At 42.5% G+C, this 15,881-nt stretch overlaps 2 protein-coding genes across 5 annotated transcripts in view; one reads left to right on the top strand and one right to left on the bottom strand.

The window, feature by feature from the left end:
• The window catches only part of LOC117224000 (prolyl 4-hydroxylase subunit alpha-1), a 537,488-nt gene that overhangs the window by 36,249 nt on the left and 485,358 nt on the right, over positions 1-15,881 (bottom strand). The window lies entirely within an intron of this gene.
• LOC117223999 (Helicase with zinc finger) overlaps positions 1-15,881 on the top strand; it is a 30,000-nt gene that overhangs the window by 1,500 nt on the left and 12,619 nt on the right. The window contains exons 3-5 of one of the 2 annotated variants that reach the window (XM_033476650.2): positions 12-713; positions 779-1,294; positions 2,539-3,140. In XM_033476650.2, coding sequence (XP_033332541.2) covers positions 12-713; positions 779-1,294; positions 2,539-3,140 — 1,820 coding nt within the window. Of the gene's footprint in view, positions 1-11; positions 714-778; positions 1,295-2,538; positions 4,754-15,881 lie in introns of those variants that run through there. The other variant, XM_033476649.2, reaches the window with a different exon arrangement.

Raw genomic sequence — 15,881 nt, 5'->3', positions numbered from 1 at the left:
TTTTATCGCAGCTACCGTTAAACCGCAATATCTCAGAGGATACGAAAAGCGGCCGACTGTTCCTAAGAAGTTGCAACACGGTGTTGTTCAAGTGCTTAGCGGAGAACTACGAGTTTTCAGCAATCTACGAGGCTTACATAGAGGACAAGTGTGCTCAGAACGTATACGTCAGACTCTCGAAAGATTGTGTGAAAGATTTGAACTTGCACGCGAACATGGAGCTGATGGTGCGGGTGCAATTCGTTCTGAATCGTTTGCCCTTCTGCGAATGGCACAGGGCAGTGGACAGCCTGCCGGACGTAGGGCTAGTCTTCTTAAGCAAGGAGCAAGTAGAGCTGAATACGGACAACATCGTTCAGCAGTTGCAGACTAGCATGAACGCGTTGACCGAAGACTGGAAATGGTTATTGATGGAGATGATGCTAAATACGGAGCAGAAGAGGGCCTTGGCCATCATGACGGCTCCCGCGGAGATATCCATGCCGCCTCTGTTGTTGCTGGGCCCATTTGGAACTGGGAAGACTTACACTATAGCCGAGGCACTCTGCATCCTGCTCGTGAAAAGCCCCGACAACAAGATCCTCCTCTGCACCCACAGCAACAGCGCCGCAGATCTATACGTGAAGGAGTTTTTCGACAACTGGTACAAGACGAAAAACTGTCCCCGTCTTAGGCCAGTTAGGATCTACTATAAAGGTCGAGCCAAGAACACGGTACGTCCTCCAGAATCATGAGATCATTAGACGACGCTGCTTTCCTTTCATCCGCACGATTTCAGGTGCATCCGGTGGTCCTCGAGTACAGCTTGATGAAGACCAACGGTACCTTCCGCGACCCGACCGAAGAGGACCTAAGGGAATGCAATCTGGTCGTGACCACCTTGGCCACCGCCAGTTCCTTAATCCACCTGAACCTCAGATTTAGCCACATAGTGATCGACGAGGCCGCTCAGGCGCTCGAGTGCGAGATTCTGATACCTTTGTCCATGGCCACCCCGCAGACACGTTTGATCTTCGCCGGAGATCAGATGCAACTCGCCCCCGAGATCTACAGCAACTTGGCCAGCGAAAGGGGTCTCGGCGTGAGCTTGCTCGAGAGGATCTATACAATGTACCCGCAGACCCATCCTTGTAGAATACACCTTTGTCAGAATTACCGCTCTCACAGCGACATCATTAAGTTCACCTCCGAATTGTTTTACGACGGCATCGTGCACCCCGGTAACAATCTGCTGCTGCAACACCCTACGATGGAACCTTTGACCTTCTTCGCTGTCACGGGTAGCGAGATGCCGGTAGGTTGATTTTTTATCTTCCCTATTGCTTATAATTGAAGCTTCAACTAATAATTCCATGGAAGCTTAAGCCACTTTGCACGTTCGTATTTTTTCGTATTTATTTTGTCCTATTTCTGTAGATTTCGATAGCTTTAGGCCTCTTTTTAACAGCAGAAAAACAGTCCCCAGAGTCCGCAGACTTTAGAGGCTGCTAAAAGTATTATTAATTGTATTCGTATTGAAATCCAAAAAAAATACCCGATAAATCTTAAATCGAAGTTTAAATCGACTTTAGCTAAAATTAAACCCGCGCGATATCTACTCAATCATACATTAGAGATTACGAGCAGCATGCCGTGCTATTTGTTGTAGGGAACACTGAGGGGTAGCGCTTCTAGGCGACTTTGAGCAGTCAATCGATTCCATTTCTCTGAAACAAGGGAATACTGTTAACGAGATTCTCTAACCGGTCGCCAAACGTTCCCTATTCACTCGGCTATACAACCTTCACAATAATTCAACTATCTCCTGTCACCGAATGAATTCGAATGCTTCGTCTGAAAGGGCTTCCCCGGGTGTCGCAAAATACCTCTTAGGCGCCGTGATTTCAATTCCAGTCGTAGGTGTGCTCGACGGCTTAGCGTTCTCAATTATTATTCCTCCAGAATACTTAAATTGAGAACTATACGTGTCTAGTTTAGTTATCCGAGAACTATGAAATCATAAAATTTTTTAGACACTTTTAGGATCCCGATGTAAACACAAGCGAAAGTTAATGCCTGCTGCCCCTCCTCCCACCCCCGACATACGATTTTCTTACATTTATCGATGTCTTTAGATTCGATTTGTTTCTCAGATGAAAAATAAAATTCAGATCTAATACATTTTTTTTTATAGAAATAAGCGTTTAAGATATTCGTAGACACCTAATATTAACATCAGCATGTGAAGAAACCGTGTTAACGCTTTACTACTATTGTCAGACCGCTACTTGCTTCTAGTCACTCGGACTTGGATTCCTTCATTGTTGACGTGCAAAGTAAAAACAATTGATACTAATTTTTGATTTAACATTTTTACGTCAATGATAACGCAATAAACATTAACGTTCTACCAGACCGCTAATAGTGGTTACGTAAGTTTTCATAGGTATAATAATTAAGGGTTGAATTGATCCAACATCGAAGACTCAAGTGTCGATCATCCTCAATAAGAACCTTCCCCGGTCTCCAACTTCTGATCTCGACCGACTTTGTCGACAGGACGAGCAATCAACGGGCTACGCTCATCCAGGGGAGGTGAACGAGATTGTGAACCGCGTCTTGCAGCTGAAGAGCAGCTGGCCGACGAGTCGATGGGGTGCATACGGCGAGGGTTCGATCGGCGTGCTAGCCTGCTACGCCGAACAGGTGCAAATGATACGTACGAAGCTGCGGAAGCACAAGCTCGCGGAGGTGTCGGTCGAAAGAGTGCTGAACGTCCAAGGGAAGCAGTTCACTGCGGTGTTCATCAGCACCGTTAGGAGCAGATCCTGCTGTCGATACTCCGCGGAGAAGAACATGAAGGACTACGGGTTCCTGACGAACCCGAGGCTCCTCAACACAGCCATCACGCGTGCCAAGTGTCTCGTGGCTGTGGTCGGTGATCCAGTGGCGTTGCTCACCGTTGGATCCTGCCGGAAGCTATGGCAGAGGTATCTGGAGGTGGCTGATCTCCATGGGATCGACCACGAGACCCTCAAGTACCATCTCAGAATGATCCCGGAGCTGCCGAGGACCACGCCGCTAAACCCGTTGGCCAAGGAGTTCGTGCCCAGAAACCTGCAGACCTGCTGCTCGATCGATTACGTTCCGGTGTTGATGAAGTATCCGGTCGTTCATTGCCGCGTTTTATGGAAGTAGTTCTTGTTCTTTCACAAGTATTCATTATTGGTTTTAACTGATATTTTAATTGATTTGACTTCTCGCAAACAGAGTATCTTGCGTACGCTGCGTATTTTTATCTCGATAATAGAATATTTTCCTTTTAATGTTCGATGTAGCAATGTTCGGATTTTTAATTTTATAATTTGTTGAGATCGTAGACCCGATCTTTTGTTGTTTTTAGGGGGGTAACATGCAATGTCAAGGCCAGTTTTAGAGCTGTTGTTCTACTGTTGGTAATTATTATTAGGTTTTCGCGGTACAATCGTAAGATACTCGGACGAACATTATCCTTTATTTTGGAAGTGGATTTTTACTTGATTTTTACCCTTTTTCGTTGGTTTTGTGACGAAATAGCGTAACGATAAAACGCGTTGCGATTAGGGAACTTCTGTTTTGCTGAATGTTCTTTTGATCGAATTAGATTTGTTTTGGGGCATTGTAGAATTTGTGTTTGGGCTCTCGATGTTTTTTCGGGACGGTGCTCTGTGTTTTTCGTAGACCGTTGTCGAGCGTCTCGATGCATGAGGTGACCGAAAATGCGGTGGTTTTATATTTTTCGGTTATGACTTTTGGTGTGACCGTAATCGATCGAAAGGTCGCCTTCGTGTTGCTGCTCGTGTTTGTGTCCATAGTTATTCTATGTTGATCTTCGGGAACGTATAGAGCGCCGTTTTCGAAAAGACGTTCGGGATAGTTGTACGATTCGTTCCAACGATGATACTTTACGCTTTACGTGATAATGACGTAATTGAACGAGAATTTTCGCCGCTTCCTTCTTTTTCAGTTATCATGCTTTCAATCGATATTGAACTCCAATTTATTGTACAGATATCTATATATGTATAGTATATATATATATATATATATATACACACAACACACACACAGATCTATTATGACTCTATTTTTTATTTCGTCGACCAATCCTCGTCCGGCGAACGTTGGATCGTCTCGATCGATTCCTCGAGATGTATATTTACACTGATTATTCTTAGACTGTCCGTTTTATGCATCGATAGCACCGGTTGATAAAAATGCAATTAAATAAACGCTGAAACATCGACGAACCCTCTTATCTTTTTTTTTTACCTCCGGCTATAGCTGTAAGACGGAAAATAAAATTCCGATGGTTGTCACGGCACTCGGGGCCAAGATGCATTTATCGAACAGTTGCTTTTCATACGCTGCTTTCTGCATTTCAATCTGGGGGAGGGGGGAGGGTGGGGGTGCGGTAAACACGAATTCGATCGACTGAGTTGCAAATCGACGGTCGAATTTTCAACGAACGTCAAGCAAGACAAAATTTCAATCGGTTCATTAATTCGAGCATACATTGAACCCTGTTACGATACACACCGTGTTGCTATTAACGTATAAGATCCGCAGTCTAATCGCGAGTCGGAATGATCCGCGTCCGCCGATCGACGACCGAATCTCTTATCGTAGTCCAGAGTCTCTTCACAAATATAAATCCTACTACTCTTCGTTGTATAGACAAGATTTTATGATAATCTATTTTGTATATGGATAAAATACAGACGATATACACGTACGCGTACACCGATTTCTTTTTCATCGAAGTACGACTGTATAGAGGAGCCAACGCTTCCACCTGTGTGCTCTCGCATTTTTATGAAAGCCTCAGAAATAAAGGAAACGTCTGCACCTTAACATTCTTCTCCCGTCCGTCTGCTCTCTCTCTCTCTCTCTCTCTCTCTCTCTCTCTCTCTCTCTCTCTCTCTCTCTCTCATTCGTCGACGGTCGGAATGTAGTCAAATGATCGCCGACGAGCCCCGCGAATTGCTCTGGGACTTTTCATTTTCTTTCTTTCCTTTTTATTTCCGTGAAAAGCAAAAAAGTGACGGCGCGACACTTCTGAAAAGCCGCCGCGGCGCCATCGAATGAATGCGACCGACGAACCAACGAACAAACCCGCCCTCGTGCTCTTTTATTTCTATAATTAAGAACCACCTGGCTCGCCAACCGTCTTAGAAATAGAATCAAACGAGTCCACCGGGCTGTGGGCTCGCGACGCTATGGGGGGAATGATCGATTCGCGAATATTCAAACTGCAAACGTAGTTAAACTGGACGGAATATTTCTTTTCGCGGATCCACCCGTCCTGGAAAATTCTTGAGCCGCCCCTGACATATGATGCTGTACCATCGTATCGCGGGATAAATTCTTTTCACGACCCAGTGCTAATATTTCTAAATGCAATTTAAATTGACACATCGAGTCTCGCGTCGTTCACACGTGGCTGAATAGCGGATTTTAACTAGAAATTTATTTTTGTTCTGATATATTGAATGAAACGAATATTACAGATCAGTGAAACGAATATTTCTTATATTATAGTAAATTTCTTATAGTAAATTTTAACTTTCTAGTTTCAGTTTAGTTTGCACTGAATATACCGAGCTCTAAAAGTGACTTGTGCCGCTTCATAAGAATGCCAAGATTGAATTTATTCATAAAAGAAAAGAGCGTAGATTGTTTCATGAAAGAGTTTTCATAATTTTAATAATTTGATAATTAAACATTTATGCGTTTATGACAGACGCGAATAGCTGAAATATGAAAACATGAAGAAATCAGAAGAATTGAATAATATTGTTACACTGCTTTCAACGTCCAAAAATTATTAAAAGATATAATTTATCTTTATTTAATTTCTGTTTCTTACAATCGTCTTGAAAAATATTTCCTTTGCATATAAACATAAATTATTAATAATTAATTAATTAAGTAAGTAAAAGTGATATAAAGTATTGATAACAATAGGCTTACCGTTCATTAACTGTCTCTGATATTGTGGGAATTTTTGCCGTTGATATTCGGCACTTAACGCGTTACTGTGGCAGTAGAATTAATTTTAAAATTCGTAGAAATAATTCTAGATACACATATAAGTCGAGTTAAAAGCGAAGTAATCGATAATGGCGGACACATTCGAGTGAGTCCAGTCTCTTGTTCGGCAATTTAGGGTTTTTTCGTAGGAAGGTAAATCATCGGCACGGCGACCATTAGCTAATCGTCCTTCGTTATCGGGAAACTTTCTTAATTTTCCCTGAAATATTACGATTCCGTGGGGGGTGGGTCTTTTTTTCTGGCGGGACCGTTTGCGGTCGTATATTATTGTCCTCGAACCGCAGAGATTACGGGCGGGACGATTTTTATGGGACGGTATATAAAAGGTTGAGAATAAAATGGCAGAAGTAAGGTATTAGGGTGGTACCGTGACAAGATGGGCCGAGCGAATGGGCACTCCCGGTTGAACTCGATTTTCCACTAACAAGGGGTATATCGCCGGAGGCATCGACGGGATTCCAGCAATATTCTTGCCTCGGCTCCCGTCGATGCGACGGGACGACGTCGTTCGGGCGACCCTCCGGAATTTATAGTGGGTAGTCCCATACTGGGACATTGTAAGTTTTTAATTCGAGCCTGTTACTCCATTAACCCTTTGCACTCGAAGATATTTGTGCTCCGGGGACTTTAGGGACTCTAGTTCTTACGACCTTGCAGATTTATATTCTTCCCCGATTTTTATTCCCTTTTTGCACAGATAATTGAACACTCGTGACACACTTCAATTTTTAGGTTTTTAAATAAAGTTGAGTACTGCGAAAACTGTTTGAAATTAAAGTATGATAAATTTTATTGGCGCCTCAGTGTCGCCATTCGAGCGCAACGTGAATAAATAATTCATTAGATACGAACAAATTCAATGTTATATGATTTTTCTCTTTTTATAAAATTCATTATTTTTGCTGATTCAACACTTGCATTTCAATTATAGATATGCATATATAGAGATGCTTTTGAAAAATGGTACGACAGTTTTTAGAGCCGCTATTCGACTGCAAGGGGTTAACTTTGTTTTCTACCGCAGGTATAATTCCATTTTTGTTCATCTTTAATTTGTATATTTAATTGTTTAGTGCTAGATGAGAACTCGGCAACGCGTGACGTATGCTAAATGGAAACTTCTGCAATAACTACCAGACTGAAGATTTTATACATTTGTAATAGAACTATTTACACAAATATTTGTAACAAAGATCGAATGCGAAATACCGAATCGATTTAGAGAATTCGAAACTAGTGTTCTATCTTTTTCAACTTATTATAATCATTGAGACAAGAAATATAAATGTGTATGCGCTTCTCTGTCTTGCAACGATTACAGACTATTTTTATTTCCCATAAAGATCCGCGGTCTACCAATTACAACATCTTTGTCGTTAATAAATTTTTAATAAATTCTCACAAAATCAGAAGAATTTACATTTCCCGCGTGCCTGCATTAATTCTAATCAAATATTGACAAAGTAAAATGAAGTCGTATTCCGATTTGAAATACAGACGCACAAGGTCAGAGCGCAATAAATACCGTTCTGTTGTTTCAAGCACGTGGGCTGGTTTATTTCCGAAAAAAGAGAAGCACGCTAATAATTACTCCGAAAACTCCTTTCAATATCGCAATGCGCAGGTAGGTCGCGATACACGTGTTTCGAACACGATTTTCCGCGTTTCCGAGACAGAATTATTTTCGTCCCGTTTCAATCATCTCCCCTTGCGTCACGTTCCCAGCTGCAGCTCGCGTTGCAGCCCGCGCAACGTTATTCTCTCGTTATTGTCATTATCGTGGACGATCGTCTGCTAGCAGCACGTGTAACGACGCGTGACTCGGATAGATACGGGGTCGTCGCGTTCGCATCGAACAATATCGAAAACACTTGATAGAACGCGGAGATACGCAACAGGGCTTCCGCCGCGAACGGGTGCGCGATCTAACTATACTAATGGCTGGCGCATCCCTCGAAGAAGATGTACAACCGTTGCCTCCGGGGGGAGTAGTCACGGAAACCCGCGGGTTCCGCCGTTCCCAGTCAATACCTGGGGCAAACCGGGAGATATTATATGGTCGCATTAGCGTTTTCAGTCGCGTATCGTCCTTTCTTATTGCGCCGTGGCCGGAAAGTTATACCGGCGACATTACACTCGTCCCGCCATCCATATTTATATCGAGGGAGGGAAAACGGGTCGCGATATATATTGTGTCCGCAGCTGCAATAGTACCGTGATTTCTGGCCCGTGAAAGACGCGAGGGATGCCGCCGCTCCGTTCCATATCGTTCCGACCACCCTATTTCTCCCTTTAAAGAGGTAACTCGGCTTTACCCGCCGCGGACGTTTCATTGTCTTACAAGGTGTGATCGCACACGTGGGCTCGCCGATTCTGACACCACAACCACCGGACCAGTTAAAATAACAATATTTGTACGGGAAATGTTTTTAATAAACTTCCTCGTTGCAGCACATTTTAACGAAAATTTTTGTACCGATTCTGGAGACAAATTAAGCGGACACCTGTGCGAACCTTCTTGCCAATGCTCGTTTTTATGTGATAATATTCGACGTATATTTTTTCGATTTGTTCACAACAATTCGCAACAATTTTTGCACGGATAATCGAAGCTGGTTGTTTCACCGGAGTGGAAACAGCTACATCGACGTATTTCAATTTTTCCGTCCGCCCGTTCGAAATTCAACGCGGCGAGAAATCGGCTCTTTGACCACCGTTCGACGGTTTTTTTATTCGCAAAACGGTTTCACCGAGCAAACACGTTTTTATTTGAGATGATCGCGGACGAATTAATCGGCACACACCTAATATTTGCTTGAACATCCGGCGGGTTATTTCTATCGTTTGGCAAGCAATCATCGACGATTCTCGAAGTATCCATCGGGTTTTCACGGCCATAAATACCAGCCTCGAAATCCGGCGGACCCTTTTGTACCCTTTAATGTATCGTATTAGGGAACGCCGGGTTGCAGCCGGCCCGCCATTTCCGGCACCGCGGTATAACGATGCATATCCTCCGCCGTTGCGGAATATTGCTACAATAATTTTCGTGGCTCGTTGCTTCGACATTTTCCAACGGCGATTCTGCTCCTACGTCCACGCCGACCCTGCAACCCTCCGCGGAGCCCCTTCAACCCCCCGTGGCACACGCAATGTATCGCCGTCCCGGCGACGGAAGTCGATTATAACGTAACAATTTCGTTGGACCGCGATCGCCGCGATGCAATCGGCCAACAAATTTCACCGGATTGCCGGGCTGCAGCAAACCGACGGTCAACATTTGCCGTTAATGTTGCTCCACCCCGCTGGACCGCGGATCTCGGATTCTTTTCTATTACGACGATTATTTGGTGGCCCACGCGCTATTCATTCGCTTTCTGAAATACGGCAGCCGTCGTCGATTTAAGACGCTGATTTGTCATTTTTGTTATACGCATGTCGTATAATTTATTTATCTAAGTCGTTCCGTTTTGAAATCTACAGATGGTCGGTTTTATAATAATTCTTTCAAAGTCTAAATTCAAGTGAAAATTCATTAAATAATTGTCCGAAAGTGACAGCAATTTCATCCATAATTCAGTGCATTCTTTGGATCCGTATAATGTAACAATTCTTTCTGGCATCCATGTTGAAGAGATAATTATTCAGCTTCTTATATATGTGGAATTCGAGTTCTAAATATTTTGTAAAATTTATCAAAATAAAAACTGAATTTAAGAAAATTCTGATTTTTAGGTTTATCAGATTTAATAACTGATCAAAAGACGGGAGACTTCGACACCCCTTTCACGTTCCATGTCAGTCCATACGAAATTTTTCGGCACACCCCGGGCAGGCAGCGTTCAGCCAGAATTGTTAACGTTAGATAATTGGCTCGTTTAAAGATCAAAGGACAGTCGTAACTTTGAACCTCTCTGTAGAAAACTTTGGTAGCGGGCTCTGTTCAAACGAAGCATCTGGCTTTGATTCGCGAAAATAACAATCGCAGCCGTATAAGCACAGAGAAAGAGAAACGAAAAATTGCTTCTTCAAAGCTGTCTCCAAAGGACCTTTGAAAAATATTCGAAGCAAGGTTAAATGGCCCAGTGATTGGACGATCGAGGAAAGAGTTTCTGTTTATAAGACAGTTGTTTTTCAAAATGCATGCACAGTGAAAATCTGTAATTGAAAGAAATGCGAGATACTCAATTATTAGGCTGCGGATTTTATGCATTTGTGGCAAAAATGATTACACACTATTATACACATTTAACTCCTTGACATACCATTTTCCTCGCAGATACTGCGATTTAAAACTTTTCGATTGCAATATTTTCTTAGGAGGGAAAGAACATTGTTGATTATTGTGTGCCTAAATTTACTTCAATGCTTAAATATTGACTTTTATTCCAATTTTAAAGGACAGAATAACATCTATAATCGACAAGTTGTTACTAGAAATCTTCATGACGAGTCGGACTCGTCAAAATATGGCAAGGAGTTAATAATTCGATTATATTGTTTATATCTCATTATATCTGATTTCTTGCAACGGATGCACAACATTTTTATTTTGCACGAAGATTCGCAATCTGCTAATTACTAACACAAAGCTCAATATTAATGAAAACGTAAATCGATGTCTAATCACTAGGCGTGTCCAATCACCAGGATATTATTCAGATTGATTAACAAGTTTCGTTACAAACACAATCGACTTTCCCGTTGTTCTTGTCTCGGACAAGCAATCTAGATCCGAAACCAGCAATCCCACCGAATCGATGGCCGCGATCGTTTAAGTTCTCTGAAAAGTTTTTCCTAATTGCATCGTGATTATCGCGATACAAGGTCTCGGCGGTGCGGTGCCCGCGGCCAATTCCGCTCGCTAATTGAAATTTCTCCCGGCAGCTTCGACAGTTAGCCTGTAAAAATTGGATAACGTTCTTTCGCGAACTTCCAGCGGAAAGAGGGGAGAAAAAAAATCAGGCCGAAGGGTAGCTTGACCGACTAGTCAACTCCATCCCACTGGCGAGGGACGGGAAGCTTAAAGATTAATCGACGGCTAATTAGGGGTCGCTCGGTGCCGCGGGAGGATAATTTCGTCGGGTGCCCGACAGTTTCGAGTCAATAACTAATTGACCTGTAGATAATGCATGTCGATATTCACCGACGAATATACCATGGACAACTCCCTATCGAACCCTGCAATTAGAAATTTGGAAATGCATTTCGAGTGTTTATATTTTACCTTTTATATTTCTGCATGTTTTATTCCGTATATTTCATTCTATATATTTAATTTCGCATATTTTATTCCGTATATTTAATTCCGCATATTTTTATTCCGTATATTTTATTCCGTATATTTCATTCTTTATATTACTAGCTGCAGTTGAATGTGCTATTTTTATGCTAGATGGATTCTTGTAATTTTTATGCTGTAGCAGATCTTTCGTTGCAAATATTAGACCTTCGCACTCAAAGTCACTGCAAAACGGAGGCATCTTTTTGAATTTTGAATTTTATAGCAGTCTTCTTATTTTACAAAATTCATTCTAGTTGCTCAACACAAGCCTTGCAACGTTAAAATAATTGATTAAACGCAAACAAATTTAATGTTATACGATCGGTCCTGTTTCATAAAATTTATTCGACCAGCTGAGATAACACTTGCATTTTTCAAATAATTTATCAAATGCGAACAAACTTGAGCGTTATACGATCCTCTCTCGTTTTATAAAATTCATTCTGGTTGCTCAAAACAGCCCTTGCATTTCTCAAGCAATTCATTAAATACGTACGAATACGACAATGTAGAGATACTCTTGAAAAATAGCACACGACGTTTCGCTGAAATAAATTGAAAGTTCCGTTCATCTCGGGCAAATTGTAATATATCAGAATCAAGGATGGTTCCGCTCGAAGGAACGCGGATTAGTCGAATAAACGTTAGCCAGCGAGTTCCTAGAAGCGAACAAAAGCAAAACCGAAGGGAAGTGATTAATAGAATAAAATGTGGAAATCCGGGTTCATCCGTCCCGACCAGCAGGCTGATACTCTGTGTACGCACTCATGCCACTGTCCTGGCGGGGATCAAAGGCTCTGGCCATTCTAGCAGCCCGATTGGTCGGTCGGGCCAGATTTCTGCGACTTCGAGCCACTTCTCGTTGTTCATCGCGGTTCCCTCGGATCCGACCGGCCCGGAGATCCGTCTCCTGGATCCACGTCAAGTCGAATTACCATAATCCGACGGTATCGCCGCGACGTTCCCGCGCGCGCGGGCTCCGTTAACGTAACTCCTCCGGTGACATAATTTTATCGTCCACGCAGCCCGGCCCTTTGGCCGGCAACAACACGTTGACACAAGGCGGGACAATATTGCTAAGCAAGTGGGACCCGTGGACGCAATCTGTGTCGGCCAAGTTACGGGCAAACGTGCGCAAAGCTGCACCTACGCGCGCAAACGTGCGCACACTGGCTCAATCGTGCATCGAAGGGCGCGCATTAGCCGGCCTGGGTGGCACAACGTACAGTACGTGTACGGGTTTCGCGACAATGCAGCGGGATGTATATCAGCCTGTGGCTGTCATCGCGGTATCTACCTTACCCGATACCAGGTATTAACTCCGAAATGCTGGCCGCTCGATAGAATTATCCCCTCGCGGGCTCTAATCGTTCTTAATTACCTTTAGAGTTCGAGCCCTCCGTCCGGCCCCCTTCGGACATCGTTTTCCGCGATTTTTCCGCGCGCTTCGCTCCGCCAATTATTATCGCCGCGTTTTGTTTGCTGCGCCGATTAATCGCCTTACCATCGACCGTCTTCTTCGATCTATAAAACCAGCGAACGAATTCTCAAGCAGAGTTGTCTTGCTCAGAATTGGGCAAAATTCGTTCGATCGACGAAAAATGAATAAGGACTCGCGATATTCTTTGTTACAGGAATCAATGCATCTTTCCAAACTCGTGCCATCGACGGAATATTTTGTCGTTTTAATCCGACTTCCATAAGTTGTCTTTAACAGCATCTTTATAACTAGCAAGTAACTTTATAATACGATGATAACGAATTACCCTATCTTTTTGTATAAAATGTTTATCAACTTCGAAGAGGCTTTCGAGAAAAGTGTAAAAACGTGCGTCCGTGACTTTTCGTATACAGCCTTCGAACATATTCAGCCATATGTCGGTGCCAAAAATTCGATTGGCATTATTTTAAATATTAGGTCTACCGGAAAGTTCTGTCCGTTTTTGAATTGAAATATAACACAATTTTCATACATTTAATAATATTTATTGTAGAATATACTTTCCATCGTAACTTATGACTTCTTGCCAGCGCGATGGCAACTTGTAAATGCCATTTTTAAAAAATGATTTATTTTTAGAGGCGAAGGACTCAACTAGTGCCTGATTGACATCAGCTTCAGTTTTGAATTATTTTTCCTGTAAAAAGTTTTGCAAAGAGAGAAACAAGTGATAATCGGAGGGTGCTAGGTCTGGGGAGTATGGTGGATGCGACAGAATTTCCCAGCCTAGCTCTGCGATTTTCCGACGAGTCGCCAAAGCAGCATGTGGTCTGGCATTATCATCGGTAGCCATGTTTTCACGATCGCGTCTCACTTAACAATGACATGAGACATCTTTGTTTCAGTTTATTTAGGAGAGTACATGTAAATGCAATGATAAAGAGAGATAGTCGTATATGTCTCAAATCAACATGTGCATATGGATTGAAACTTGAAGTGACACTGTCGGACAGAACTTTCCGGTAGACCTAATACAATATGTATTATGTTATTTCGAATGAACCGATGTTATTTTTATTTTCGAACGACGCTTCGAAACGGACCATTTCAAACAGGTATTCCTTACGTTCTTTCCAAGTAAAATTTGCATAAATCTGTCGCGGGCAATGTTACTTAGATTAACAATTGAGTTCCACGGCAACGTTGGCAAAATCAAAGATCGTCCATCGGCTATTCCAGCGTTTCGACAATCGAGTTCTAACGACGGCCCTATTACGTCGAACGACGAGATCGCCCGAACAGTTTGTAAGTCATCGAAATGCACGACAGAATTTCGCGAATGTCAATTTCCTCGGCGAAGGAACCGCGGCGTGGGGCGCGCGCAACGAATCAACAGACGATTTAAACGTTTTTCAATCGATCGCAATTACGAAAGTTTGTGGACGAGTTAACTTTTCACGCTCGTCAGCGAGGTGTTTCCGAATGACGAGGGTGGATAACTCGTTTTACGCGCTTAACGGGTTAATGGCGATCGAACGGCGGCGCAAAGAGGGGACCGAGATGAATATGAAAGCGGCGCGGCGTGCGGGACACACGGGGTTGTACGCGTTTCCCTCGCTCGTCTTTTTCCTCGATTTTCAATTTCTAACGGACGAACGCGCGGAATGAGATCGCCGAGCCGAGCCGGGCGCATCGGAATCGGTCCGCTCATAATTTTCGCACCGATACGACCGACCGAACGTATTGATGAACGATCCCGGTATGCTTTTGACAATTTCCACCTGGCGGCAGGCGGGCTGTCGGTAATTTCTGAATTCGCCGCCAATTCACCGTGAATTTTACAAGGCGTCGCAGGTTCACAAATCGCGGGTCGATATCCCGATCTAAATCCCTCGGGATCGAGGAATAGATTCTGTCTATTTGTTCGAATGATTCTTTATGTTTGTTACAAGAGATAGAATAGAATAGAGATGGTAAATTTATTAGAATAATAGTGAAAGTAATCGTTGACTGTGCTCTCGTTTCTACGTATTTTTGTAAGAATATATTTCTACGAATATATTCAAAATCAGTTCAATTTCGAGTAATTGTAGAATTATGAAATTACCGATGCCATCCAAGTAAAAGTAAAACAGGAATAGACAAGAAAAATTCGCTAAACCATGAAGTAAACGCTTTATATTCTATCATTTTTATTCAAATCTCTCTCTCGATTGTTTTCCGTATGAATTCTCTTTTGAATGGAATCTTATTCGAACGTATTCTTATCCGAATAAAGTTTCACTCGTTTGGGTTCTTATTTGGATAAAATCTTGTTCCGATGAAATTTTATTTGGATAAATTATTTCCTGGTGGCGTGTTTCAGCCGACGAGACACTTTTTTGCGACGAATGTACCATCGGGAAAATGGTAGAACGAGTCGTCTGATCCAATATTAATCTCCTAATATTATTGCCTAATGAACTCCATTGTATGGTTCATGAATTTGCTTAGCTGCTAGACCGGCTTCGTGCAGAATCACTGCTTCGATGTGTACACAGACAGAGCGAGAGAGATAAATAGATAGATAGATACATAAATAGATAGATAGATAGATATATAGATAGATAGATAGATAGATAGATAGATATATAGATAGATAGATAGATATATAGATAGATATATAGATAGATAGATAGATAGATAGATATATAGATAGATAGATAGATAGATAGATAGATAGACAGATAGATGAAGAGAGAGAGAGAGAGAGAGAGAGGGAGGGAGAGAGAGAGAGAGAGAGAGAGAGAGAGAGAAGTGTATGCTATGCATCAAGCATCGATCGTTCCCTTAATTACAAGTTGTAGAGGGTACTTGCTACTTCTGTGTACAGAGTGGGGGTCCTCTGATTATTATTATCTTAATATAAACCGGAGCGAGTGACGTTAACCCGAATCGTAAACGCTGCTCGAGCCGTTTTATTTCGGCGAACGTGCTCCCGGGCCTCGAGTACCAATTTATTTGAAATCGCCGGATTCTGTGAAATTATTTTCAAAAGACTGCGCGTCTTCGTCCTTCGATTGCCAGACGAGTACAACTGTGCTC

Source organism: Megalopta genalis, chromosome 5 (genome assembly GCF_051020955.1).
Source record: "Megalopta genalis isolate 19385.01 chromosome 5, iyMegGena1_principal, whole genome shotgun sequence".
NCBI lineage: Eukaryota > Metazoa > Arthropoda > Insecta > Hymenoptera > Halictidae > Megalopta > Megalopta genalis.
Note: the sequence above shows the minus strand (reverse complement) of the source record. Positions and strands in the feature narration are given on the sequence as shown.